At 35.4% G+C, this 27,920-nt stretch overlaps 2 protein-coding genes across 7 annotated transcripts in view; one reads left to right on the top strand and one right to left on the bottom strand.

Moving 5' to 3' along the window:
• Window positions 1–5,818, bottom strand: part of LOC117121490 (transmembrane protein 126A-like) — a 7,117-nt gene extending 1,299 nt beyond the window's left edge. The window contains exons 1-4 of one of the 6 annotated variants that reach the window (XM_033266691.1): window positions 5,459–5,785; window positions 4,710–4,762; window positions 2,366–2,480; window positions 797–1,050 (exon numbers count right to left, since the gene is read on the bottom strand). In XM_033266691.1, the coding sequence (XP_033122582.1) occupies window positions 797–1,050; window positions 2,366–2,451 (340 nt within the window). In that variant the 5' untranslated portion in view covers window positions 2,452–2,480; window positions 4,710–4,762; window positions 5,459–5,785. Of the gene's footprint in view, window positions 1–796; window positions 1,051–2,365; window positions 2,481–4,709; window positions 4,763–5,458 lie in introns of all 6 variants that reach the window. The other 5 variants (XM_033266692.1, XM_033266689.1, XM_033266694.1 and 2 more) reach the window with 5 other exon arrangements.
• A 46-nt stretch (window positions 5,819–5,864) lies between these two features.
• On the top strand, window positions 5,865–25,968 carry LOC117121492 (CAP-Gly domain-containing linker protein 1-like). The gene is made up of 10 exons (XM_033266696.1): window positions 5,865–5,948; window positions 7,865–7,932; window positions 8,687–8,761; window positions 9,479–9,581; window positions 10,992–11,081; window positions 12,481–12,544; window positions 15,879–15,945; window positions 20,480–20,597; window positions 21,340–21,429; window positions 21,957–25,968. The coding sequence occupies exons 2-10, from the start codon at window positions 7,869–7,871 to the stop codon at window positions 22,018–22,020; spliced, it is 735 nt and encodes a 244-aa protein (XP_033122587.1). The 5' UTR covers window positions 5,865–5,948; window positions 7,865–7,868; the 3' UTR covers window positions 22,021–25,968.
• The last annotated feature ends 1,952 nt before the right edge of the window (window positions 25,969–27,920 follow it).

Here is a 27,920-nt window from a genome sequence, read left to right on the forward strand (position 1 = left end):
GCGGTGCAATAGGTCCCTATTTAAAAAAAAAACTCATTAAGGAGGGGGATCCCCGCCCAAACCCGCCCCCCTCCTCAGGCATACAAGCTCAAGCCCCCCTGTCGAACAGCTTAGCGTGCCCCCCTACCCCCAGAAAATGTATACTAGAGCCACCACTGCACCACAACCCCAGTAGATATGCCACTGTTGGGAAAGTGTACATCAGGTTTGGTGTTATCCAGTGGCAGTTTTCAGACATTTCTTGACAGAGGGTACTCAAAACCAACAAACTAGGCCTGGGTCCTGAAATAAAATCCCTAGTGGGATTCATGGGGAGGGATTTTATGGCTCGGGATGGTTCAAAATAGAGCATTAACACTACAATATTAGAGTGTAACAATCACAATAACCCTGTGCACATCAGAAATTAATTTTTTTAGTCTGATGACCTTGTTGTGGCGTCGAACCATGGGGTTGGAGGTTCATGCTTTTCCGACCCTGACCCCAAGGTTGAGCCACCACTCTTTGTTATGACTTTAACTACTCATTCAATTTGAGATGCTATATTTATACTAGGTCTTATTTATACTTATAATAACACTACTCACACTATCTCATCATGAACATTTGATGTCATGGGGTAGCTGAACCTTTTCAGTCATTGAACTTGATCACTATTGATTCATTGTGCTGTGTATGTATTTCAACTGGTCTATACAGTATAACAATGCATATATAAAATATAGTCAAGACTATTTTATGAAGCTCTCTTTCTGAGAACTGTTTTCCTTTAGCGTTTTTAAGAATGAAGACTTACCGAATGTAAAATTTAGGGCAACACCACGCATCTGAGCACAAATATCGCACCTCAAACTGCCTTCTACCAGCGGCTTAGAAATTAACATTACCCAAGCAGGAGTGATGCTTAATGCAGGCAAAACCGCCATCGGCAGACTGGTGAACACGAGCAATTTTCGCACCTTCAGCATCCGGCGAAAGTAGGAATTAGAGACGAGTCCGACAAGCCCGGCATTCAATGCTATGGCCATCGCTCCTGCATTGTACGGCCAACTGAAATACACAATTTTCGAATAGATAGAAAATATTTGATAATTCTGAGAAGCTTCAACATCACATCCTGAATTACTAGTTAATAACATGCTCAATATTCTTATTCAGTATTTTATAATGGCCTATATAAAATTAAATAAATAAATAAGGCCATATTAATTTAATTGTTTGTCTCAAAGCTCTCTTTTTTAAAATAAAAAAAATAAAAATTAACTTTTTTCTAAAAATATTTTTATTGCTGAAGTGGGTTTTAAAAGATCCCTTACAGGACTCTCTTTACTTTAGAATTACAGTATAGTGCATCAACACACAATATGTTGCAGGCTATTAAAGGAGGTTACAATTTGACATTACTTGTTTGAAAAAAAAGTGTTTCTACTATCTAACACGCATGAATTTCCTAATGCGCGTGAGCTTTGAGACAAATAATCAGGCCTGCAGAAAACATTTGCTCCGACCATGAAAGTTTTCTTGATCAAAAGCCTCCAGGACCAAATGTTATCTTTACACTATTATTATGTATTAAATTGTGATTTGTAAAAAAAAAAAAAAAAAAAAAAAATTCTAAAATGCTAATTTCCAGCCTTGCAAACAATTAAACTAATATGGCCTGGGTTTGATGATACCAATATGACTTCTAATACATACCAAATTTCATTATTTATAATGTTATGAATATCAATTCTTGAATTCATAACCAAAAAAACTATTTTATTTCATTTATTTAGCCAAGGACAACAAATAGCTGTTCCATAGATAGGTGGCAATCCCTTCACATGACAAACATATACACATGATGCTCTATATAAATTAAGTCTTATGAGTTGGAGTTGTATTGTCGTGATAAAATATCCTGGAATTTGACAAGATTTGAACCAAGGACCCTGGATTTTGAAGGCGAGCATCTTAAGCACTAATCAATTTAACTCCACCCCAAATACTGGTAAAGATAATAAAACATTAAAAACTTAAACTCTTCTTAGATGAATACAGTCAAGGGTAGATCTAAAGATGTTCCAAAGGAAGGGGGAGGACGAAAGTGGGTCTCTTATACACGGGGGGGGGGGGGGCGGCGTCAGCATTCCCCGCAAAATGTTTGTTATGATGATTCATGATGATTCATTCATTGGTTTTTGAATAATCTGCCAACAGACAAAGATGAACACATAACCTCCATAGCAGAGGTATTAATCAGCGATTATTAAAAAGTAAAGCAAATAAATAACATTAATAAATTCATAGCAGAGGTATTAATCAGCGATTATTAAAAAGTAAAGCAAATAAATAACATTAATAAATTCATTTTCCAACCTACCCTTCCCCATTCTCCAATTTCTGCAGTTTCGATATGGTTCTTTCAAACTGCGGAATAGGCTCTCTGGGTCGTAATTCATTTATCATGGCTATCTCTTTCTACCCACTTTCTAGGCCTACAACAGAGCAAAAATTTTGTAACACATTAGTACATTATCAGAAAAGAGAGATTTTATTGTAATTTTGTATTTAAGTCATCTAAATGATCCTGATGAATTATAATTGCACTCAAGGGCGCAAGTCTGTTTTGAAAGGTGGGGGGTGGGGGAAATATTTTGTGAGTCCCCACCCACCTCAGGCCCACCATGGTTAGAGCTTAGGTACAAAAATTTGAGGAAGTTTTACCTAGATGGCCAGAAATCATCATCATCATCACATCACCATTGTAGTAAAAATGAAGCGCCAACAAATTCTCATGATCCTTTATTAGCGATTTTCAGCATCCATAGAGATCTAATAATAATGTATGATGTACTATAGAAAATAAAACTTCAAAAATTTAGGTGTATTCAACTGGTCTGTTTTGAGCAGCTCTTTCTACTCAAACTGCAAATCTCGTATTTGTCTGGTCGCACAAGCAGCACGAACTTCTCACAAGAATTTGGGGAAATAGTATCTAGATTGCTGAAAATGACATTCTTAAATGTAGTAAAATTCATTATCATCGATCTAATTAATCACTGTGATGTACCATAGAAAATAAAATTGAATTGTCTTTGATGTATACTTTACTTTACCTAGTTCATGTGCAGAAAACCAATCTTATCTTTACATGCTTTTTCTCATACATGTACATCTCAAATTATAATAAAGGCACGCGCACTCGTGTCATGTACAGTATTATAGGTTTCAGGTGTTTGTCGGCAGAGGTACCAGTATCCTACTATAAAGTAAAATGCACTCTAGTAGCATTCGTTAAAACCTGGGTCATTTATGCAGATGAAATTACATTGCGGATAAAAAGTCAGGGGGACCACCCCCCCTCCCTTAAAAAAATGTGGGAGGGGACATGTCATTTTTATAAGCGCTTTTCTATGCTTCTGCAGTACTACATACTACTACAGTACTTGGGATGAGAATTACAGGGTTCCATCCAAATCTCTTGCAAGTGGACGAGTCTCCTGGAATTCGAGATGGCCTTCAGCACTCCCACAAGCAATATTAATCTCCAGGTAAATAACCCTTCATCCACAAAAATTAATTTTTTTTTTACCACTTTATTTAATTTTTCAAGTCAGTGGCTATAGGCCTGTAACCATGCACAGAAAATTAATTTAGATAGGTTAAGAAAGTTCATTTAAGTTGATGTCCAGGAAGTGATTTCTTCCAACTTGGAGTGTCTGGGCTATATAATCAGTGGTAGATTCAACGAGGTAGACGACAAGGGCTAGGCCCTGTCTCTTATACACATCTAGTTGTGGATAAGAGACAGACATTTTACTATTTAGACTAAAGAAAATTACATATTGAAATTTAAGCCTGAAAGTGCCATTTCTGCTTGTCTAGAGGTAACATAATCATAAATTTCCTTACATCATCCCCAACCAAGGTGAGGTTGAGGTGGTGTAGACCCTTCAGCTGTGAAAGTACCTCCCTGGCCCCCACCGACTCTACTCTATATTTCAAAATTCCTAGATCCGCCACTGATAATTAGGCCTCCTGGCCCTATAATAATAATTATACTACAACCATGATTCTATAAAAAAGTTTGGCTTGCTACACTTTACTGTAGTATATGTCCCACCAGATGGTAATAAAACAATAGCAGCGGAGAAAATTGCTGTTTCAGTTCATGGAACACAGACCTCATCACCGAACTGGCCCAGTTTTTCATCGTGGGTTTCAACCAGTCTAGACTGAGTAATGTTTCAAACTTGTAGTATGTTACCTGTCCCACCAGGGAGACAGCACAATTGATCTATGTTATGGCAACATAACTGATGCATAAAAGTAAATTAGTAAGCCTAGTTTAGGGGCATCTGATCATGATGTTGTTTAATTGTTGCCTATGTATGAACAAACTAAAAAATGGTAATATCGAATCAAATTTTATAAAAGTATGGTCTAAAGAAAATATTGATAACTTCCAGGGCTGTTTGGAAGTAACCGACTGGGAATTGCTTCTCTCTTCCTCAGATTGTTTAGATACGAAAACTTAATTTGTTAATTCTTACATTAAATTTTGTCAAGACACTGTAATCCCTAAAATGCTTGTAAAAAGTTTATCAAATTACAAACCATGGATAACTATGCAATTAAAGTAACATTAAATCAGAAGACGGCAGAATTCCTGTCAAATGATAAGGATAAGTTAAAGGAATAAAAAATTAAAGTAAATCACTTACATACTTCTTGAAAAAGGAAGGAGCCGTGCTTTAAAAATAAGCTTGAAACAAATCTTAAACAAAACCAAACACAGAAAGCTTGGAATAGAATCTCTTAATCATTTTTATAAGCGCTTTGATAATCATAACTTTATTAATAACCTAGATGAATTCAACCAATACCTTACAGCAACTGATGTAATAAATATCGAAGAGGAAGGTGTCATCAAACTTGTTTCATAGAATTAAAGCTCATAAACCTGCAGGCCCAGACAATATAAATAGTAAACTGCTTAAAGATTGCGCTGTTCGACTTGGGCCTATATATACTGTATTAGTATCTTTCCAATTAGATGAATTCAACCAATACCTTACAGCAACTGATGTAATAAATATCGAAGAGGAAGGTGTCATCAAACTTGTTTCATAGAATTAAAGCTCATAAAGCTGCAGGCCCAGACAATATAAATAGTAAACTGCTTAAATATTGCGCTGTTCAACTTGGGCCTATATATACTGTATTAGTATCTTTCCAATTAATCTGTTGACAACCATGTTATCCCATCAATTTGGAAACATGCAAGTATTATCCCTGTTCAAAAACAATTACCCTGACTCACTTAATGCACAAACATCTAAATGTTTTAGGTACAGCTACAGTATGTTGTTTTATTATACCAAACTTTGTTTTTATGTTACCTGTCCAACCAGAGGAGACAGTACAATTGATCTATGTTCACTATAACAATTCCCTGGTTACGGTAACATACCTGATCCCTGATGCATGTAAGTCAATACCGTACTGACATGCAACATCTCCGTGTCAGTAATTTGAAGATTGATAAGGGCTAGGCCTAGGCTAGCCTCTAGCCTAGGAGGATAAGCCCCTACGCCGCGTCTATAAAGTTTCACTAGCTAGGCCTAGGCCAAGTCAAATGTTATGAATCACATACAAATTGTACGTAATAGTAGAAAAAAAAACGCGCTACATTTTACTTGTTATACTGACCGCTGCATAAAGGTACAGTAAATTTAATAGACCAAATGAAAATCGCTACAAACAACAGGCATGACTTTCTTTTCCGAGAGGAGAGAAGCACGCCCTCAACAGTATGTCTATAGACACTTAAAGCTAATGTAAAGTTATAGAATGATGAATATGTAGTCAAGAGTAAAACTCAGTGTAAATAGTCATTGGGGTAAAGATAAACATTGGCGGCGAAATTTAAATAGATACGTAGCAAGTAGGCCTAGCCTACGGTTTGTTTGTGTATTATTAATAATGTTTACTTATTTAATTGACTGTTAGGCTAGTTTAAATAATATTGGATCAGTAATATTTATTTACTTTAATATTTATTTTTGTCTTACTCGTAACTTTATGCATACTCATTAAATTGCCTACCTAAAACTAGGCCTAGCCCTAGTAGTAGCCTACCCAGCCTCTCAGACTCTAGCTAGGCTCTAGGCTAGCCTTAGGCTAGTAGCCTAGTTACAGTACTACTAGTAGCAGGCCTAGTTAGATAGTAGCATGGAGGTATGAAACTTGAAAGGAACTGTAGCTAATGTTTTTGTGTTTAGGCGTACCTAGGCATATGCAGTAATGTTGTGTACATTCACCCCATAAAAACATAGGACCCCCCACTTTTTGCCAGAGAATTATAATATAATGTCTGGAGATTTGTGTATGATTGGCCCAAAGAAATGCTGGAAAAGATAGATGGAAGAAGGAGGAGAGGGAGGGGAAAGAGAGTGTTTATCCAGTCCCCGTCCGATTTACATTTTATCGCAATTCACATTGGTGGGCTTTCTCTTTGGGGTTTTTCAATTCATTGAAAAAAGAATATGTATGCCACTACTCATTTTTTTTTCAAATGTATGTATACACATACAACAGGCCTATTTACTGTAATAAGAACGAGACCGTTTTCAAGAGGGGGAAAACCTTGATTTTTGAAAACTTAAAATTCATTAAAAGACACCTAGCTCAAAAGTCGGGAAAGCTCATTTCCCGCCATCTATGAATCAAATTAGGTTTTTGAAATATTTTGATCCCACCCCTAAATTTGTATCCAGATCCCCCTGATTCATATTCTTGTTCATCTTATTCTTACTAGTGGGCACCACCCCCACTTTGAAAAATGTTCTGCTGGCCCTTCATGACTTATAGTACTTGTTAGGTCCTTCATCATTTAGTACTTACTTATTTAATCCTCTTCAAGCTCATAAGCACATAAGGCAGCAACAAATGATTTCCATTGTCCTCTATCCTGGGCCATCCATGATATTTCATTGATTGTTTTTGACATCTGTTTTCTTTCTTCTTCCACTGTTCGTCTCTATGCCCACTTCGGCATTCCTCTTTTTCTTTTCCCCATTGGTTTTCATCTTTCTGCCTGTCTTGGATGACGATCATTTTTCAGTCTAAGCACATCACTGTGTGCACGAAAGCTTGTGTACTGTCATAAATAAACTAGTCATAAAAGTACTGAATATCCTGAGTTTTATTTTCTATTATATATTAGACTAGTACGGCTTATCTATTTTTCACATTATTTAGATTAGCAAACATTTAAAATGGAAAACTATTATTGAAACTGAAACCCCTTTCACACCGAGCTGCAATACGGTATTAATACCGTTTTTCGCGTTTTTCGCCGGCGTTCTATGCGAAAGGGTTAAATATGCCTAAACGCCGGCTTCAGTTAGACCTCCTCGGGACCTAGTATAATTGAATTTTCTACCAAAATAATTAGGGTAGCCTCTAGTCTTAGGGAGTGCCTCAAGTACTGTATAATGTCAATTTAATTACTCATAATCATTATATAATGGTATGCAAATCAAGGTTAATATTACTATAAATATATATTTTTTGGGAACTTGGAGGAAACCATACAGTAAATATATTTATATATTTTTTTGGAACTTGGAAGACAAGTTAATTTACAGTAGAACCTAGAAGTATTGCAGAACATATATTTTTGATCATCCTCATCCTTTAAAAAAAGGCGCTAAGGGCTATCCCCAATGGCCAGTTAACTAGTTGTAGTACCATTTGCCAAAGGTATACATTGAAGGAATGTAAACATTCCAATGCTCAAGAAAGAGCAAGGATCAATGAAGTGATTAAAATAATGTATGATCCTCTGATGTAAGTATTGATTTATTCATCACAGAGTAATGATGGCTGGTACGATGTTCAATTTTGAAGTGATCTACAACAGTATCAAAGATTCGCAATATGGTCTGTATAATTTTATTATTTTTTTAGTATTGTTTATAATTCATAATTCAATTGTTGGAAACTTTATTTTACAAAAAGTAGGGTATGATATTATTTTTCTCTGCACCTAATCCTCCTCTTCCCTTTAAAGAATTTTATTTTGTTCAAGTATAAAACACATTACAAAAGCAGAAAAAGTCTGAAATTATTGCATTACAGTACAATAAAAAACAAGCATTCACTGAAAACATTTAAATACAGTATACTAGAAAGAAAAAAACAATACCCAAAGTTTTGCAAAGAAAAAACAAAACATTTTAGTATTATTCACTGGCAGTTGTTTTATGGTATAGTATGAACAAAACATTTTCTGAAATTTGAATTGATTCTTGAAAATTGACAGAAGTGTGATCCCTACTCCCCGAACTTGAGACATTTTGAAACCTCAAAACACTACCCACCTCAAAAAATTGTATTCAATATTTAATTATTTAAAAAACAATAAAGTGCATATACTGTAATGGCCATTTGCTGACAAATCTGTCTCCGCTGTCTGTGGTTGCTTTACACCATGATACCATCTGCTCGGTAGCAGTCTGAGTGGATTCTTGTTAAAAATTACCCATTGCATGCATCTCCTCTCATTGCATTCTCTTTTGAATTTTTAGTGTATTTTCTGTATAGTGGTTTTACTGATAGAAAAAATTCAAATTCAATGCTTATGTTACATGTATTTAAATTATTCTTTTAAGTTTTATGAATTTATTTTTATTAGAAAAAACAAGGAATGAGAAGAGATTGTCAGAAGCCAAACAGAGCAGGATAAATTTGGAACGCAAATATGAAGCTGGTAGGAAAGTTTTGGCCAGTCCAGACTATAGAATTTTATTTTTATTTTCTATTTTTCAAACATGTGAGATGCCTAAATAAGGTCAGGATGTTATGCGATGTATTTTTGTGCTGCAGTGTGTCAGCAAAACATTTTTAACAGTTAACTTGAACTTTTGAGATATAGGCACATCATGACTATATATGGGCACATCAAGACTATACATGGGCACATCATGACTATATATGGGCACATCATGACGATATATGGACATACAACAGTTTTTGTCAAAGAAAATTGGATATTCTTGACAGAGCCTTTAAAAACAATACTTCTCTTAATGCAATAAATTAAATAAAAACCTTGACATCTGCCCTCCAGGAAAAGACATAAAATTTCTAGGTTTTTTTTCCCCACAAGATTAGATAATTCAATCAATAGAAAAATCTCAATCTATTTTTGCTCCGTACATTTCCGATGTTACTGATTGGTTTTTTCTTTCTTTCTGTCTTGAATCCCCAGAGGTATGAATAAAATTTGAGTGCCTTGTGCTATAAATGTCGATCTCTCTCTGAACTATATCTGTCTGACTTACTTACCTTTCTGCAAGAAACTACCTTTACAACATTAATGCTACTTTGGATTTTGCTTGCATTTAAAGCTTCCGAATACTTTTTATAAACTGTAGGCTAACAATTATTAAATTTTCTCTTGTCTCTTGTGAAATATGTTTATTAGTTGCATCCAAACATGCTCAGCTGAATGAAATTCATAATAAAATGCTAGAAACATTGAAAGTTGGACAGCATAAAGTCATGCAGACTCAGTCGCAGATTGACAGGTAAATAATTAACTTTGAATTAAGATTTATTACATATTTTACATATTGTAATATTTACCATGATGGTATATATGAATATTAATATACAGTATGATATCATATGCAGCTGATAGACAGGTAGATTTAAAATACACTTTTAAAGTAGGTTTCACTAAAGCCAATCAAGTTTTCAACCAGACATTTATCAGTGATTCAAAATCAAGGTCTTTAAATTCACCTTTACTGAATAGTAAACAAGTGCATGTTAAAAACACCCTAATTGATATCATAACAAGCAACGATTTTTGCATTTGTAATATAATTTTAACAGTTAATATAGTCCAAATTTTTTAAAATCTTGCAAATAGGTTGACTGTGTTAACCATGGTGTCTGTTTAACCAATTAAAGGCATGGAGCAGATGGCTGTTGTCTGCCAGAATAGCCTTAAAAATCCTGACAAGCCTTTCATGGTAAAATAAGTCCAGTGGCTGCATAAGTTAACTGGTTACTTTCCCTGCCCTACCCAGCACCCTCCCAATTCATTTTTTATCCACTTTAATGGGGTAACAGGGTGCTATATATGAACAATATGATACAAGATATAGCCACATATAGAGTATGCAGTTAAATATCCTATGCTTCTTTAGACAGTTTGAGACTACTGACAACTTAATATCAAATACATTTATAGGCTTATGATATAAAGCTGGATTTTTTTAATGGACGGTTGAATAAAGTAAGCTTAATATGGACATTTTCATACCATAGAAGGATAAATAACATATGGGCAGTTTTATGTCATTATACCTGAGGAATATTAGACATATGCAAATGCAAATTCCTTTTTTTTTTAAATTTTAGTTTTTATTTCAAAAGCAACAACTTAACCTATTTAATGGTTTCTGAATAAGTATTCATTATTTTTTCCCAATCTAATTTTTCAGTTTCTGTTTCTCCTGAGGCTTAATTTTATTACATTTCCTATACCCTCCAGTATCCTACTAAATTTCCAATTATATGTTAATGATATGCAAATTTTCTACTTTCTTCATGTCAGCATTATACAGAATTCTAGACTGATTAATTATTTTCTGGCGACCTACATACCTCTTATGCTAGTTCGTAGGACTCACACTCTAATATATATATCCTAGATTTGTACACAGTTTAATGGAAGATTCTTATTTAATATACGGACATATTTATACTATATTGATAGACAGTTTGCATTTATATTGGTAGGTTAATATCAAATATGAATAGTTTGATATCAACAATTTAACACCGTATAGGGATGGTTTGCTTTTTTATATGAAAAGTCTAAAACAGTCTATGATTTCCCTTTTTTTTAATTAGTGGTTTTGTTGTTAATTTATTCACCAGTGCACTTGATTGATGTTCATTAATGACTTTCTCTTCTCCTCCAACAGCCAAGAAACGATCAATTCAGAAATCAGAGAAAAGCTAAACAAACTTGAAAACTTGATAGAAGAAGAGGAGAAGAAACACCAAAGTCAGAGGTAGTGTTTAGAATTTCAATATAAGGTGCATTTATACAGTTGTTTCAATATGCCAATAAAAAAACAAAAAAGTGCCAATGAGGCCAGAGGATAGTGGGTACTACTACACTGAGTATTATATCAGGTTAAAGTAGTTGTGCTTTTCTTCTGCAATTTGAGAGCCAACTGGCAGACCAGGGGCGGATTGCTACAAAAAGATCTTAACTGGTAGTCTTAACTCCTGAAATATAGCCAGCTTTATCACTTAGATGGTTTTACTAAACTCACTCTGGTAAGACCATTACTATAAAATGGTCTTCCCTTAGACTGCGCTATGTATTGAAACGTTAACAAGCATTCCCTGGTTACATAAAATGGAGGACGCTGTTACATACGTCACGCTTACACATGTATCAAAATGAACGTAAATAAACAAAGACTTTACAGACGCTGAGAAGTTTGGGGAATATTCGCCGTTTAACCCTCTGTCTTTGACAATCCAGGCCTAGGACTAGTACCTGTAATGCCATGATGAAAATGATTTTAAGACCGTTTTAAGCCTCCTCCGTGTAGGCTTTAAAATTTAAGATGGCTAACTGATTAGACCGCGGTATTTGTCTATAGTCATAGACCAGTAGTGAACTCATGATTATAGCTGGCTAAAGACCACCTTGCCCCAGGCCCACAGAAACGTAATTCGCTTGATCACCATATCGATTCTGATCCTATCCCTTGGCTACACTCAGTACGACCCAAGTTAGAGCAAAAAAAGAGAAATTAGGAGTAAGATATGTTTGTACTGTAGGTGGATTTTAGTTTAGCTTGATGGTTAATATGCTGCCTTCCAATACCAGTGTTCCAAGTGCAAAAAAGTCAGAGTAACAGGATTTTTCTCACAACCAAAAGCAACTCTACTCCCTAAGCCTCATAGCAAGACTTAAGCCATGGATCTCGCTGCATCTTATGACCATCAGCTGTCAAAACCAACTCCACTTCATTTGAGTGCTAGACGACGCGACACCTTCTACTGATTGTCGGTGGCTGTCTGAAGGGATTGTCATTAAAACGATCTGTTGTGCAAGCGTCGTGGCGTTGCGTTCTCCATAGAATCGCGTGGAGCGCCCGGCCTTAATCTATGCTATAGAGCATCTTGTGTGTGTGTATGTCTTGTAAAGAGATTGCTACTTAAGAGAAATGATTAAATTGCTGTTTGCATATTCAAGACATTGTTAATAAACTTTAATAAATAAAAAATATCTTTATGTAGTACAGTATACTGTACATTTTTTTTTTTCCATTATTTTGTTTTACCCTTTACTGGTCTTTTGAACTTTTCTTACAATATTGTACATGCCATGTTATAACACAAGCCTCAACTATTACTTGATTAATCACGTTGTGTTTTAATTTCCATTTCTAGGGAGGATTACGAAGACAAGCTCAGTGAACTGGAACGTCTGTATCGAGAAGCCAATCAATTTTATGTGAGTTTTACTGAAGTGAATAATAGTTATTTTACTTCTTTTTGTCATAAATAATAATGGAGTAATTAATTATCTAAATGAAGTATTTATAAGGCTGAAAAACCCTTTGAAATTTTATTGAAGATTGAGAATATATATTTGTGTTTTTGTTATTATAAAATTATAAAATAATTTATATGGATTGCATTATATGTAGGGGTGGAGGTAATTGCAAAAAGGGGTGCTTTCCCAAAATCCTAGTAGCCAAAATAATTCACTAGCCTCTGTGTGAAATCATTTAAATAAAAGATTAAAATGTATAAAATTGTGAAGCTTCCTAGAGCAGTCCGAACCTTTCTGGGATGTCAATCAAACTTAACAAATGACCAGAGCAGTGCCAAGTATATGTGCATGTCCTACAAACACATGCGTTGTCCCATATATGCACATATTTATATCCATTTGCGCTATTAATTTGGGTGACCTGCAACAATATAATAATAATAATAATTTGCAATTTGTATAGCGCCTTCCGTTGGACTAACCTCGAGGCGCTTGACAACAACGGAAGGAAACAGACAAGAAAAATAACCATAAACAAAGGGCGGGGCTTAGCGAAAAGTTCCATAGCCACCCTAGACCCCACAGTAGGTAAAGGAACACCCTAAACACTTTCTCTCTCAGACCATGTGTTTCTCCCCCCCTTCCTCTCCTTTAGACGATAGGTCATTGATTGCCACTTGTACAACCCCAGCAAAAAAAAATTTCGGATGTACCACTGAATGTATTAAAAGATATTGATTTTTCTACGAATAAACATTCACAATTGATGTTGACTTATGCAGGCTTATGTCAGGTCGTCAACTTGTCTTCGTCACGGGATATGTTGTTGTTCTTGTAATGTCCATCATAATATCTTATGCCAGCTCACATAGCCTGATAAATCATGCTGTTGATTTGAAAATTAAAATGTACAGTAGTCTTCTTCGAATTCCAGTCCTTCATCATCTATTTATTCACCACCACCACCACTAACAACGCCAACGTCATTTTCATTAATCACTTTGGCATTTCCTTCCGTACTATTTAGGCGCAGATGTTGCGGTGTTGCTTCTCAACTTTGAGGTTGGAGGTTCAATCCCTGGCTGCGCATTTCGCTTGTGTCCTAGGCAAAGTACTTTAAGATGGTTTTCTCTCTCCACCCATGTAGTGGGTACCCGGTAGATTCAAAGACAAGATGTGCTGATTACATCTTACATGATTACAGCTGCAACATTATGGAATTCCCCCCCATGGAGCTGAGTATATGTTCTGTTATGTGCTTGATCCAGTGAACGGGGGTAATAATGTAAAGCGCTTTATAGAGGCCTTGTAGGTATGAAATGTTATAGAAGTTTAACATATTATTTTTATTATTATTTTCAACATAATTCTGTGGTATAATTTATTTTTCTAAATTTCACAACAGTAATAATCCTAGTCTTTCATAGCGCATTTTGCCAAGGTCTCTATTCGGTTGACAACACTCAATGCCTCTGCAGCATATTACGCAGACTCCCTAGGGGAGTATTTAATTCCATAATATCGCAGCTAGTAGTCAACGTATTGACATTCAAAACTCTCAGGTACCTACATACACCTGGGTTGAGAGGAAGAACATGGTAAAGAGCCTTGCCCATTGGCACAAGCAAATTCCTAGACTCAAAATATTGGACCCCAAATCCTAATTAATTTTTGAGAGAGTGCAACACCTTCGCTAATCGCCTCCACAATGTAATTTCAAATTCTTTGTAGTGAAAGAAGTAAATCCATGCCGAGCCACAGGGCTCATATGGGCTGGAGCTTGAACATGAAGCAAATAAGAGCGTGATGCTGCCCCTGGGTGGGACGCTGGTCCACCGCAGGCTACTCCCAGCAATTTGTTGGTACCCATTTATACAGCTGGGTAGACTGAAGCAATGTAGATATTAAGGTGCCTTGCTCAAGGACACAAGCAAAATGCACAGCGAAGAATTGAAACCCCCGACCTCAAGGTTGGGAAACAAAACCATTCCCACTGCACCAAACCGACTCTACAATTCTTTTGTAATAAGTACACATTATCGTAGCTGAGGGCAGTGTGCCTTATGAGCTGTCATTTGTTTTTTTTTCCCCCCCTCCACTGCTCCTGTGAATCTATAAGAAATCATAAAGATTAATGTAATTTATCACTTCTAAACGCTTGAGCGAATACTTCATAAAAATGAGTGGTACTGATGTATGACTAAGGTGTTAGGTTTCAAGATTTCATGTCAGATATCAAGTACATATTTTGTCAAAATTATGCAATTAAAACTTTGTTTTCTTCTTTGTATGAAATATGGTTACTTTTTATATAAATACTGTATTGTTTACATTTTTATGTCATCAGATATAAGCCACACCATTTGTATTCAAAGGTGGTGGGCTTAAGTTCAAGGGACTGAGGTATATTATTATCCTTATTATTATTAACTATTATTATTCAAGGTAGTATCATAATTATTACCTCCACCGAAGAGGTTATGTATCTACCCCTGCATGACCCCTGTCTGTCTGTTACTTTAGCAAAATTACACAAAACCTAAGGAATGGATCATCTTTAACCTTAGTGGAATGGTACATAATAATCTAGTAAGCTATGATTAATGTTTGGGAAGAAAAGGTCATAGGACAGGGTCAAGGTCACATAAATTTAATTCCCCCCACCCCCTTTTGAACTTCGAGAATGAAAGGAAATAATAGAATCGCCCATACATGGCCTGCGCATGGTTCGGTATCCAAGCACAGAGAGTAGATGTATCCAATCAATGGAGTGTCTGCTCTAGTTATAATTATTATTTATATTATTATTATGTTATTAATTTTTTTATTATAATTTTATTTTATTATTATTACTTGTCAATAATATTATCACTTTTGTTATTAGTGTTATCATTATTATTAATTTGTGCGTATGATAAACAGGCAAATGTACACCAACTTCATTGTGCTAATTTATGTTACTAAGTTGTTGATATCACAAGTATTTCACTATTTGTTGTATGTAACTAGAATGTTTCTGCGCTTAAAATTTTTAACCGTACCTGTGTAATACTTTTTTCGCGGTCTTCAGAAATGGTCGAAATTTTGAATCTTATCAATTCGAAATGAAAAAAGTGCTAATATATGACAAGGGTCATCCGAGTGTACATTGTATTTATTTAATTCATTCCCATTGTGAGTGTAACTTGAGGAATGATGCACCGATGCACAATAAACTCTTCCTATTATTTCCCTCGTGTATTATTACTTTCTTCACTGTAATCCAGGAAACTTAATCTCTTTCTCCTCACAGAAAGACGATGCTTTATTGAAGCAAGTTTCAGAGATCTTGAAGCAGAAGAACATTATGTCAGAAAAACGTATGTAAAAATTAGACATGGAACTCATGGGGAAAACTGTTGATAGGGTGAAACTATTAACGTGATTGGAAAAAGCAAACATTGATTCAATCCCATACCGTGGGATGGCTGTATTTTTGACATGCATGATTGATTACACTTGATAATTAGTTCAGAGGTGAAAGAGAATTGGGCACTAGCCTAACAACAGACACAATTAAGCATGCATATTCCTCATGTATACACCTAACACATTTATTATAGTTGATTATAGTTGAGAAAACACATTATGTATATATATACAGCATTCATTCAGCTTGCATGTCAATAGAGACAGGATATTGGCTTCGTCAGCCGTCCAGACGTCATCTCAATCAGGCGCGGATCCAGTAGTGGGGGCATGTTTCCCCCCTGTTTTGAAATGAATGAAATGAAATGAATGAAATGAAATTAGCGCTATTCACTTATATATTCTGAATATGTTGTGACCCCTGTTTGAAAAATCCGTGCTAATGGTCAACATTGAATTAGTGGGCACGTCTAGCATGATATTTGGACGGCCTGGCTAGCTAAACCTAGTCTACCTTTAGTTTACAGAAGTACCTTCCTGGAATCAGAGTTACCTGTGATTCTGTCTTCTACACCTTATTAAACTTGGTCCACACTTACAAAAAACTGTTGTATGCCCATATTTAGTCATGATGTACCTATATTTGGTCATGATGTGATGTCATCATGACCATATTTAGGCATGTCACATGTTTTGTCAAATAAAATTTGATAGTCTGGACAGGGAATTAATGTAGTTCACCACTTGCCTGTGAAAAGGAAAAATCTATATATCCACAATTGAAATAGGCTTAGTAATAAGTAAACTCAACATTATTCAGTCAAAAAACAAACAAATACCAGTCATCAAACATTTTCAAATGCAATATGAAGGTCTTGATAATTTTCTCTTTTTTTCGCCCTCAGAAGGGGACACCATTATCTAACCCATCCTCATCTCCTCCTTACACTCTCGTCGACCTTCACTTCATGCCGAAAAGACCATTTAATTTTGAATACATTTAACAATGATAATTTTATTGAGCATTACATGTATGCATACTGATATATACTTGAAATTGACGAATACGCTCAATACAGAATATAACTTAACTTCGCACACACTTTCTACAATGTAACTCAAAATTTATCATCATATATTGCTAATGTTTACTATTTGTACACACACTGTTATTAGAGGAAACTCGGATCTAATAAAAATGATGAGTTTGGACCATAAAGTGTAGCCAGGCGGGAACTAGAATCTAAATGTTTACATAATAATGCTCAAGTATATTGTCAGGGAGAACCAATGGAAAGAGTGTTCAGAGACTGAAAGACGAGAAACTAATCAAAGTAATGATGATTGTAAATATATCTGAAGCAGAATGAGAGAAGATGTCAGGCCACCGTGGGTATTGTGTTATTGTCAAAAATACAAATGTAACGATGTATTCGTTTGAAGTTGATGACATACCTGGCTGAAGTTGTGCATCCAAGGGGGTAATCAAGATTCATAATAAGGGGGTAGTCTAAGATGCACAGCTAAAGGGGTAATTGTAAGGTTCTTAAAATTAAATTCATAACAAGGGGGTAGTCTAAAATAAGCTTCACAATGAGGAGATTATCTAATATTCATAAGAAGGATCTATGCTGCAACTAAGATCTAGCAATATATTCTTACATAAAATTAAAATATAACATTTCTGGAATGGAGTTGGGATTAAGGGTGGAGTTGTCAATTTTTTGTGGGAACCATACTTTACACTGGCAGATCCTGGAATTCGAAAAATAAAGGGGGCCTAGGGAGGAACTTTCACAGACAGAGGGTGTAGACCACCTTGGTCCCACCATGGTTAGGGCGGAGGTAAGAAAATTTATGATTATGACACCTAGATGGCTGGAAATGGAAATATTGAAATATATTTCGAAAAAAAAAAATAGAGAATAATTTTTTGGAGTGACATTCATACTATTTGTACTTAACCTCAGTGTAAATCCTAACCAAAATAACTTTTATAACCTTAACTTACAAGTCAGAGAGTGCCATATCTGGCAATAGACACAAAAGTATGGTTGTTCCAGACTACCTCAGCCCATTTGGGTTGAGATGAGTTTGGACCATCCATCTGTAAACGTGCCTTTCTTGGCTCCTCTAGTTGAATTCCTGGACCCACGATCGAATTGGATGGAAAAATGCAGAATACCTATTAGAGACATGTCACAGGACTATTCAACTACCCTCCCATCGAGGGAGTACTCTCTAGCTCGAACTTTATGCTGGTCACATACAGATAGAGAACATTATTGGGCTAACAAACTTAATAATGTACAAGAAATTAATTAATTGCTTGTGTCCTTGGGCTAGACACATTCTTTTCTATACCCAGCGATGTATGAATGGGTACCTGGTGGTTTGTGAATGATTTGCGCCATGAAATTGTATATTGCTGGATTTAGCTGTATGATTAAAAACAGTCCCACGAGAGAGGAGGAGGTTGAAGATCGAATGTATACAATTGATTGTATAATTATAACATTGATACATATCAATGCATGGCAAGTGTGGTTGTATGCATTGAGACTGGTGTTGTGTGCATACAAATGTATTAAAGCCCTGTAGACTATCAAATTTTACAGTATATGACAAAAACATGTGACATGCCTAAATATGGTCATGATGACATCACATAATGACCATATATAGGCACATCATGACTAAATATGGGCATCCATTTTTTTTGTCAAATAAAATTTGATAGTGAGGACAGAGCCTTTGCAGTGTGTATTTAGGAGCAAAGATTATAGAGCTGCGAGAGGTCCGGCTCTCTGGATTTCGTTGGAACGTAATCCTATAGAGTACTACAGTGTTACCTCACAATACCACATGATACTACACCATTGCTATCGTTGCAAAATGTGTTCAACCGATGCCATTTTCTCCACTGAAAAGCCATTGATCCCAATTTCTAATATAGTTTGTAAGATGTTGTATCTTACTTTCTCTTTGTAAATTTTAATTGATGATTAAGTGTGTGTTTGATAACTAATATAATGCCAGCTTTTTTTTTTTTTAGTACATTTTGATAGTAAAATATTAGATTTTAAAATGTTTATTCCGGAAAGCCAATAAAGTCAATCAGGCGTAATGAACGGTAACCAACCTGTTGACAACAGAGACCGCCACCTGGTGTTGTGATGACACGACTGTGGTGCTCTATTTAAAAAAAATACTACCACGAAATAGAGGGCGTCCTTCAAAAGGCGAGTTTCGAACTCAATTCGACTTTAAATAGAGCGCCCTCTATCTTGTGGTCGTACTTATTAAAACATTTCATTGTGTGCATACCAAATTAGAGCTGTCTGACCTCTTGCTATTCTATACTCTTTACTAGGAGTATTGACATGGAGTGTTGGTGCTGTCTCTTATACACATCTAGATGTGTATAAGTGGGATTTTTGATGATTAAGTGAGGGGGTGGGGGTTACCTGGCAAAATATTGTGAGGTAATTTTCAATGGACAGGGAACTGGGGAGTGGGGAAAAAGCTTTCGTTTATCCCTATAGATACACCGCTGAGTATATGTAGGACTATACGGTAAATGATAAATCCGTAAAAGACATGCATTTTTATAAAGCTGACAACCTGTCCCTTTTAATTTGATTCAGTTCAAGCAAGTCAGACAGTCGCACTATAATTGATTCTGTATTCAGTGACCAGCGTAACATATTAACACATATATTGTCGCTGACACCACAAACTATACTCAAAGTAGTTTGTGTTAGTTTGTGAAATCATAAATTTCTTTTTCCATTCGACCGATACCTGTTATCTTCATTAACACACATAAAGTCTATTACAAAAATAGAACGTAATTAAACACGTTTTTATTGTTTTCATGAACCAACACATGCTATTTTGATTGTGTTATAGTTCATGGTTTGAGTGCCAGGATGTAATATGTAGTATATGAAACATGCTACCATGAAACCCAGTTGCAATGTAACATTACAAGAACATCAAACATTTAGTTATTAACTAAAAAAGTTACAATTTAGTTATAATTTTTTATAACTTATGCAATATGTTTAAGATGGTTGGTAAGCAAATTTTGAAACTCTTCACTTTTCATTCATACCCAAACTGTGCAACTTCTGCATGCACTCTGTAGCATGAAGCTATTTTTTTGCAGTTGTAATAATGTATTCCAGTGTCATATAATAATGTACTTAATTTTTAACATCAATTTCTTATTATTAATTAAAGAAATCTAATAATCCCAATATGTTATATATCATTCTGAAGCTAATTTATTATACAATAAATTAAAAACAAAAAACATATTTTTATCATTCTGTGTATGTTTCGTGGGAATACGTCATTTGTGATCTATACAAATCTAACTAATGAATTAACACAGTTTACGTGTATAGCGAAAGATAATTCTGTGAACGACAAATGTATTTTGGAAAACTCGGCAACCTGTCCCTTTTGATTTCGATTTAGTTGAAGCAAGTGATGCGGACAAGGGAGACTTGAGGATGCTGCTTGAGGGATTACAGTTAAAGGAGGATGTGCAAGAAAAACAGCAAGACGTTGATGAGGAACAGCAGAAGATTCTGCAGTGAGTTTATCTTTCTTGTCCAATCCAATCTAAATTTGGCTTATAAGGCACATAATGCTTCAAGTCTATATGCGCCAAAGATCAATCATTAACCAAATATTGATGTTGCTTTATCAATTTTTTCAAGAAAAATTATCTTGTGAATAAAGCTAAACTAAATACATAATTGTAATTATGCTTATTCATTCGTTTAATTCAGGTATAAAATTAAATAAGTACAAAAAAACAACCATAATTACTATTTATTAATTTAATCAATATCATAATTATCCAGGCCCGTAGTAAAGCAGTTTATTGCTTGTCCATTTTGAGGCGTGGGGTAGCAGATGTGGACCAACTGGCCTCAGGGGGTAGAGCCAGTTTTTGGATTGCACCTTTTTGCATATTTTTTTAAAAGAAATTACCATTTTTTTATGGCAGATGGTGCGCTAAATGCCTAAAGATAAAATGTTATTTTAATGACAAAATCAGCATTATGGGCGGTTGGAAGTATCTCTAAACAGTCTTGTCTTCAAATCATCATTATTGTCATCGCCATTGTCATCATCATAATCATTATCTTTATCGCTGATCATCATTACCATTTTCATCATCGTAATCATCATTGACATTATCATCACCATCAGTTTTTGTGATGACCATCATTCAGTTTTTTATATAGCTAATTTTCTGTATAGATATAAAAGCTATGATTATGATTATTGTGTTGCCAAAGTGATAGTGTTCTATTTTGTTCCCACAGGGACATGTTCCAAGCAGATTTAGAATCCAAGAAAGCCACATTGGCAACACTTCAAAAAACCAGAATCAAAATTGAAAAAGAAGTGAAACAGTAAGTGCTGTATAACAACTGATTGGTACCTTCTTTGGCTAACTTGTTTAAAAGCTGAAATGAATTAATTTTAGCCTTTTCCTGCAATAATTTATATTCTTAAAATAATAAGGTCCTCTACATTTTAGAGTAATTAAAAATAAAGTTTTTTTTTATGTCCTTCAATTGTATTACTCCATCAATTATGATTGTGTGGATGACCTGCAAAATTTATTGGTGAATATTTTGTTGGTTTTCATTTACCTGTACCTTTATCATCAACATCATCTGAATGTTTATCATAAGCGTCATAATGATCATATACATCAAGTCATTATCAATGTAATCCTCAATAATTATAAGCATCATTATTATTAATAACATAGTCATCATCATCATCGACATTAACATTATCATTAGTATCATCGCCATTATCTTCATCATCATCTTTAACATCATCATGATCATAATTTTTTAATCATAGTTATTGCTATATTCCTTTATACACATTTTGATTGTAAATTTCATTCTGGAATAATTGTTTATAGGTTGTCTGAGTGGGAGCCTCCGAGTGAGTTTGTTTTGGAAGAAGACCCGTCACTAGTTGCTTAGCAACAAAACAACCACAATACAAGGCTGGTAAAGAGACAGGTCTTTAAGATGATGTATTTATGGTGCCAAAATATGCTTTGAATTTTAATTGCCATTTAATTTTTCACTTATTGCGTGAATTTCAATTATTTTCTTAAATTTATCGGTGATAATGTGCTATTTGAGTGCAATATTATGTTTCTGAAATATTAAATATTATTTATTTTTATGATTTGTTTTTGCAATATTTTAAATAAATATGCAACTACTGGTAATTTTTTTAAAAGTGTACTCACTATATACACAGAAAAACAAACATATACTGTACACTTAGGTAGTATTATGTATTACGATCGATACAGGACAATTAAAAGTCCACATTCTCACATATGCTTTTAACATGCTTAAGTGAAATATTAAAAGGATTGGCCATTGTGAACCTATGAAGTTATGTACTGTAGTTAATACCAATTTTTTTTAATGGCTACAGCAATGTGGACCTACCACGGGCTCACTCATCCATAGCCATCATTCATTTTCTGCCCATTTAGCTTCAGCCCAAACCGTGTCTTAAGCCCTGTTCAAAAACGTGTGCCATGCTTAAATATTGTCATGATGACATCACCACATGACCATATATAGGCACATCATGACTATATAAGGGTTTTCAGCAGTTTGTGATGTCATTACGTTTTGGATCTTACCTTAGTCGTGTAATCAGAAACGCACGAATATACTTTTCCCACTGTATGCATCTAAAAATAAAACAGAGATTCAACCTTGAGACTGGTAGTTGATCTGAATTTGCTTGCGTGCGTTGGGCTTAAGGCAATGTTAATATGCTAATGAGATAGCCTGTTATTAAATCAGAATTCTGTACCTCAATATATCCCAAAGCTTTTTCAATCTCTTTGCCTATCGTTTTTCATTGCTGGATTCATTCCGTAACTCAATCCAGTCTCTTTAACCCTAACTTAACCTCTGAACCACCTTTAATGGTGGAGATTTCTTGCCTAAACACCTTTGCAAAACACCAGGCCTTTTACGGACTTCTCATAAACTTCAGGTTCGATTTTTACTACTCTCTGAAATTGATTGCAATATAGCGGGATATATTTTATGTGGAGTGGATCTAATTCATGATTCTCTGTGTGTCACGTAAAGTTTATTTAATGTGTGTGTACTTCTAGCTCTAGGGTAAAATGTTTCTAGGATTAAATCTCATTGAAGTGGCTTCCTCTATGAGGATGTGTCATAATCAATTTCACAGACCTAAAATTATACTTTTATACGTGTTAAAATCCTTGAACATCCTCAGCTTTTCATTGATTGACACTGGCACTAAAATTCATCCTTTTGTTGCCGATTGAAAATTGATCAATCCTGAACATTTCATCCTGTGTTTGACTGTAACGTAACCTGTGCAGTGTGTGTATCTAGGGTTGCGCTTGGGGGGAGGGTAACAAAATGTGGTTCTCCAATCTCTCCTCCCCCACAAAAAATCATGCTCAAATAGTTGAAAATCACCTTATATCAACTTATTTTGTGACCTAGCTCCTCGCACTTAATTATTGAGTCCCCACTCCACCTTCGCAACCCCCCATCAACTCCCACATTTCAAGATTCCTAGTTACGCCACTGATGATGCCAGGATTAGCCAAACAGAAAAGGGGGTGGAGGGGAGATGTTGTAGGGGCTGTGTGGTTTGATAATACGTAGCAGAGGCTAGCGGGGTCCACGAGCAAAGCCCTGGTGGTATTCCAGGTAGCTATTAGCTTCGGTGTTTGCATGTGAAGTTAGTGGCCAAGCTTTTTTTCAGGCAAATTTAGAAGCAGAGTGGTTTTCACATGAGGCCAGTAGCTTTGCTGTTTGTGTGTGAGGTTGGTAGCTGAGCTGTTTGCATACGAGGCTTTCACTATACATGAGGCCAAGAGCTTAGCTGATTGTATGTGAGATTGTTAGCTGAGCAGATCATGTGAAACTTTTAACTGAGCAGTTTACACATGAGACCAGTAGCTTTGCTGTTTGCATGTGAGGTTTATAGCTGAGCAGTTTGCATGCTAGGCTTCTAACTGAGCTGTTTACACATAAGGCTAGTAGCTGGTTTGAATTGCTCATGACTTTCAAACAAACAATTTGTTTACTGTGGTTTTCACATTATCTTGCATCATAATTTTATCACTCATTTATTCATGTGATTAAATTCATCCTGTATGCGAGCTGGGATAGCCATCCTGTCTCTCCACCTTGTGATTGGCTGAGACACATATTCACTGTTGTATAAACCTACTGATTTAATGTTAAAAATACAGTGCACATCTGACTGTTTGGTCAACATGTCAGAGAATACCATTTTAAGCTTGTTTAAATGTTTGATTCTCATTAGCACAGACAAGAGGATTAAGCCATAATCCATACATAATACCTAGATAATTCCTTAGTCCAAGTAGTCTAGATAATCTGAGTATTAATTGCCTACAAAGCTATTTGAAGATTATTGAATATTTATAAACTTTACAGCCCCTGAATCAAAACAAAATGATTAATTCCAAAAATAATCCATACGTAATCCTCTCTAAATCCATTTATTCTAGGTAATCCAAGTGCTCTATTAATTACCTACGGTGTACACAATACCAGCACACACTTCATAATTGTATTCTTGTAGCATGAAATTTGATTAAATACTTAAAAGGATGATTCTAATTAGTATGTATTCCCATTGGTCATATATTAATTTTTTATTATAACAGCATAATAATCTGAATTAAGTTTCTCAGTTTTTCAAAAGATTAGATAAATTTGACCTTCATGGCGTGTTCATTTTTAATCCAAGTACCGGTACTCTAAATACCCATGCTGTATTAGTATGAATTGTCATCAAAGCTACTTTAAGGATCATATATTTATAAACTTTACTGCTCCTGAATCAAAACAAGGTGATTAATCTCATGATAATCTGTATGCAATCCTCCATAAATCTATTTATTCTAGATAATCCAAGTGCTGTATTAATCATAATCCAAGTACTGTATTAGTTACCTAAAGTGTACTCAGTACCAGCACACACTTCATAATTATATTCTTGTCATATGAAATTTGATTAATTACCTAATGGATCAATCTAATTATTATGTATTTCCATTGGTCATAAATTTAATTATATTTTACAGCTTGGTAATCTGAGTTTTATATTTTTGAGATGATGGAATAAATATGACCTTGATGTGAAAAGGGTATCGTTAACAAAGCACATTCATGCAATTTTACCAGTATTGGGAGATCATTGTGAATATGGGATTTGGCATTCTTCTAAATCTATGTAGCATTTTTATGTATACTCCTACTCTATGGAGCAGGGAAAATTGTACAGTACTCTGTTCCGCAAAAGTTAAGGATGAGGTGAAAATAATTTAGGTTATTTCACGTAAGATGCTCAAAATTGGCTCTATCAGGCCAGTTGTCTCTGGCTTGAAAACTGATTCTTAATTAAAACGGCCCACCTTCTTGGACCGCACTTGACTCTGTGCTTGTGTCTCAGGGATGTTGCACCTCCCTTTGCATAATGTAACAGGGGCTAAAAGTCAATTTGAATTTATGGATTAAAGGGTCTGGGGTATTAATATTGTTAGTCTTATATAGCTCTGTGTACTGCTGCTTACAGTATTACCTCTCCCCTTCCCACTCTCTATCTCCCTGTAACATTCCTCGTTGAGCTTCCTAGTAAGTTAGGATTGACGTACTTAGTGACTAGAAGTCTCAGATTATAGGCCTGCTGCATCGGTGTGTATCAACTAGAGAAAAAATAACATCTACATCTCCATCACTAGTGTATCCTGGTTTTTACCAAATGTGCTTGCCTTTGTTTTTGTAGCGAATAAATACTCAAGTTTCCAGGGGCGGATTTAGCGGGGGGCCGGCCCGGCCCCGGCTCCCCCTTTTGGGAGGTAAAAAAAAAGAAAAAAAAAGAAAAAAAAGAGAGAAAAAGAAAAAAATGATAGCCCAGAATGCCTCAAATGTTATGTTCGGGCGTCTAGAACACAAAAATTTCGCGGGGGCATGCCCCAGACCCCCTACGAAAGTGTTGTCTCATTTGGCCCAACTTTCGGCCCCCGCTTCCGGCCCCCCCCCCCTTTTGGACATTTCTGGATCCGCCCCTGGTTTCACTCATGAATCATGATTGCAAGCTCTTGGAAACCTCCAAGTTTAACTTTTTGTCCAAATTTTTTCCAATATTTAGATATTAATAAGCAAACTATAACCATTTTTTGTCTAGTATAAAAAGTTGTGTAAAGTTTACAATAGTGTTTCCTTATTTCAATAAGTCTCATAATGAGGTCAAAGGTTTCATAGGGGATTTGAACATTGCCCATAGGATTTAAAGGCAAATGCCTTAACCACTAAACCATAACAGTCAAACTTAAACTACAATTTGCCGTCAATTCTTTTGCACTTGCTCTAGATATTGGTCGGGTAACTACCTTAAAGTGGTACACATTAGCAGTGCATTTTAACAGGCGTATCTAAAAGCTATGCCCTTGTCTCTTATACACATCTGGTATCGTTAACAAAGCACATTCATGCAATTTTACCAGTATTGGGAGATCATTGTGAATATGGGATTTGGCATTCTTCTAAATCTATGTAGCATTTTTATGTATACTCCTACTCTATGGAGCAGGGAAAATTGTACAGTACTCTGTTCCGCAAAAGTTAAGGATGAGGTGAAAATAATTTAGGTTATTTCACGTAAGATGCTCAAAATTGGCTCTATCAGGCCAGTTGTCTCTGGCTTGAAAACTGATTCTTAATTAAAACGGCCCACCTTCTTGGACCGCACTTGACTCTGTGCTTGTGTCTCAGGGATGTTGCACCTCCCTTTGCATAATGTAACAGGGGCTAAAAGTCAATTTGAATTTATGGATTAAAGGGTCTGGGGTATTAATATTGTTAGTCTTATATAGCTCTGTGTACTGCTGCTTACAGTATTACCTCTCCCCTTCCCACTCTCTATCTCCCTGTAACATTCCTCGTTGAGCTTCCTAGTAAGTTAGGATTGACGTACTTAGTGACTAGAAGTCTCAGATTATAGGCCTGTGCTGCATCGGTGTGTATCAACTAGAGAAAAAATAACATCTACATCTCCATCACTAGTGTATCCTGATTTTTACCAAATGTGCTTGCCTTTGTTTTTGTAGCGAAAAAATACTCAAGTTTCACTCATGACTCATGATTGCAAGCTCTTGGAAACCTCCAAGTTAAACTTTTTGTCCAAAATTTTTTCCAATATTTAGATATTAATAAGCAAACTATAACCATTTTTTGTCTAGTATAAAAAGTTGTGTAAAGTTTACAATAGTGTTTCCTTATTTCAATAAGTCTCATAATGAGGTCAAAGGTTTCATAGGGGATTTGAACATTGCCCATAGGATTTAAAGGCAAATGCCTTAACCACTAAACCATAACAGTCAAACTTAAACTACAATTTGCCGTCAATTCTTTTGCACTTGCTCTAGATATTGGTCGGGTAACTACCTTAAAGTGGTACACATTAGCAGTGCATTTTAACAGGCGCATCTAAAAGCTATGCCCTCAGCTAGTCACATTAGATATAACGCAGGATGTTGACATGTTCAAATGGATGAATGTGGGTAGACACAGGATGTTAAGAGCTTGAGATGTTTACGTGTCTTCCACTAGCATATGGATAAATACGAGCTCGTAAAATTTTATGGCACAAATTCGTCGGAATACCGCTTTAAATCTTCCCTAGCTAATTCATCAGTGACATTACATGCCAAACGTCGCATTGTTGACTATTGTAATGGTACACATTCTTGTCATTTTACCACTCATGTCCTCCTAATTTCAAGTTGAAATTGCACAATGCTCTAGAAAAAATTGCACAGGCAAACTGTCTA

The sequence above is a fragment of the Anneissia japonica genome, unplaced genomic scaffold (genome assembly GCF_011630105.1).
Source record: "Anneissia japonica isolate Jap-2015-1 unplaced genomic scaffold, ASM1163010v1 scaffold287963_len587249_cov193, whole genome shotgun sequence".
NCBI lineage: Eukaryota > Metazoa > Echinodermata > Crinoidea > Comatulida > Comatulidae > Anneissia > Anneissia japonica.

What these genes read in the sequence shown, in the direction of transcription:
- LOC117121492 (XM_033266696.1), top strand. Translation starts at nt 7,869, where the DNA reads ATGATGGCTGGTACGATGTTCAATTTTGAAGTGATCTACAACAGTATC. An exon ending in ACTCAGTCGCAGATTGACAG is followed by an intron (nt 9,582 to 10,991) that starts GTAAATAATTAA and finishes CTCCTCCAACAG; the next exon opens with CCAAGAAACGATCAATTCAG. An exon ending in GAGAAGCCAATCAATTTTAT is followed by an intron (nt 12,545 to 15,878) that starts GTGAGTTTTACT and finishes TTCTCCTCACAG; the next exon opens with AAAGACGATGCTTTATTGAA.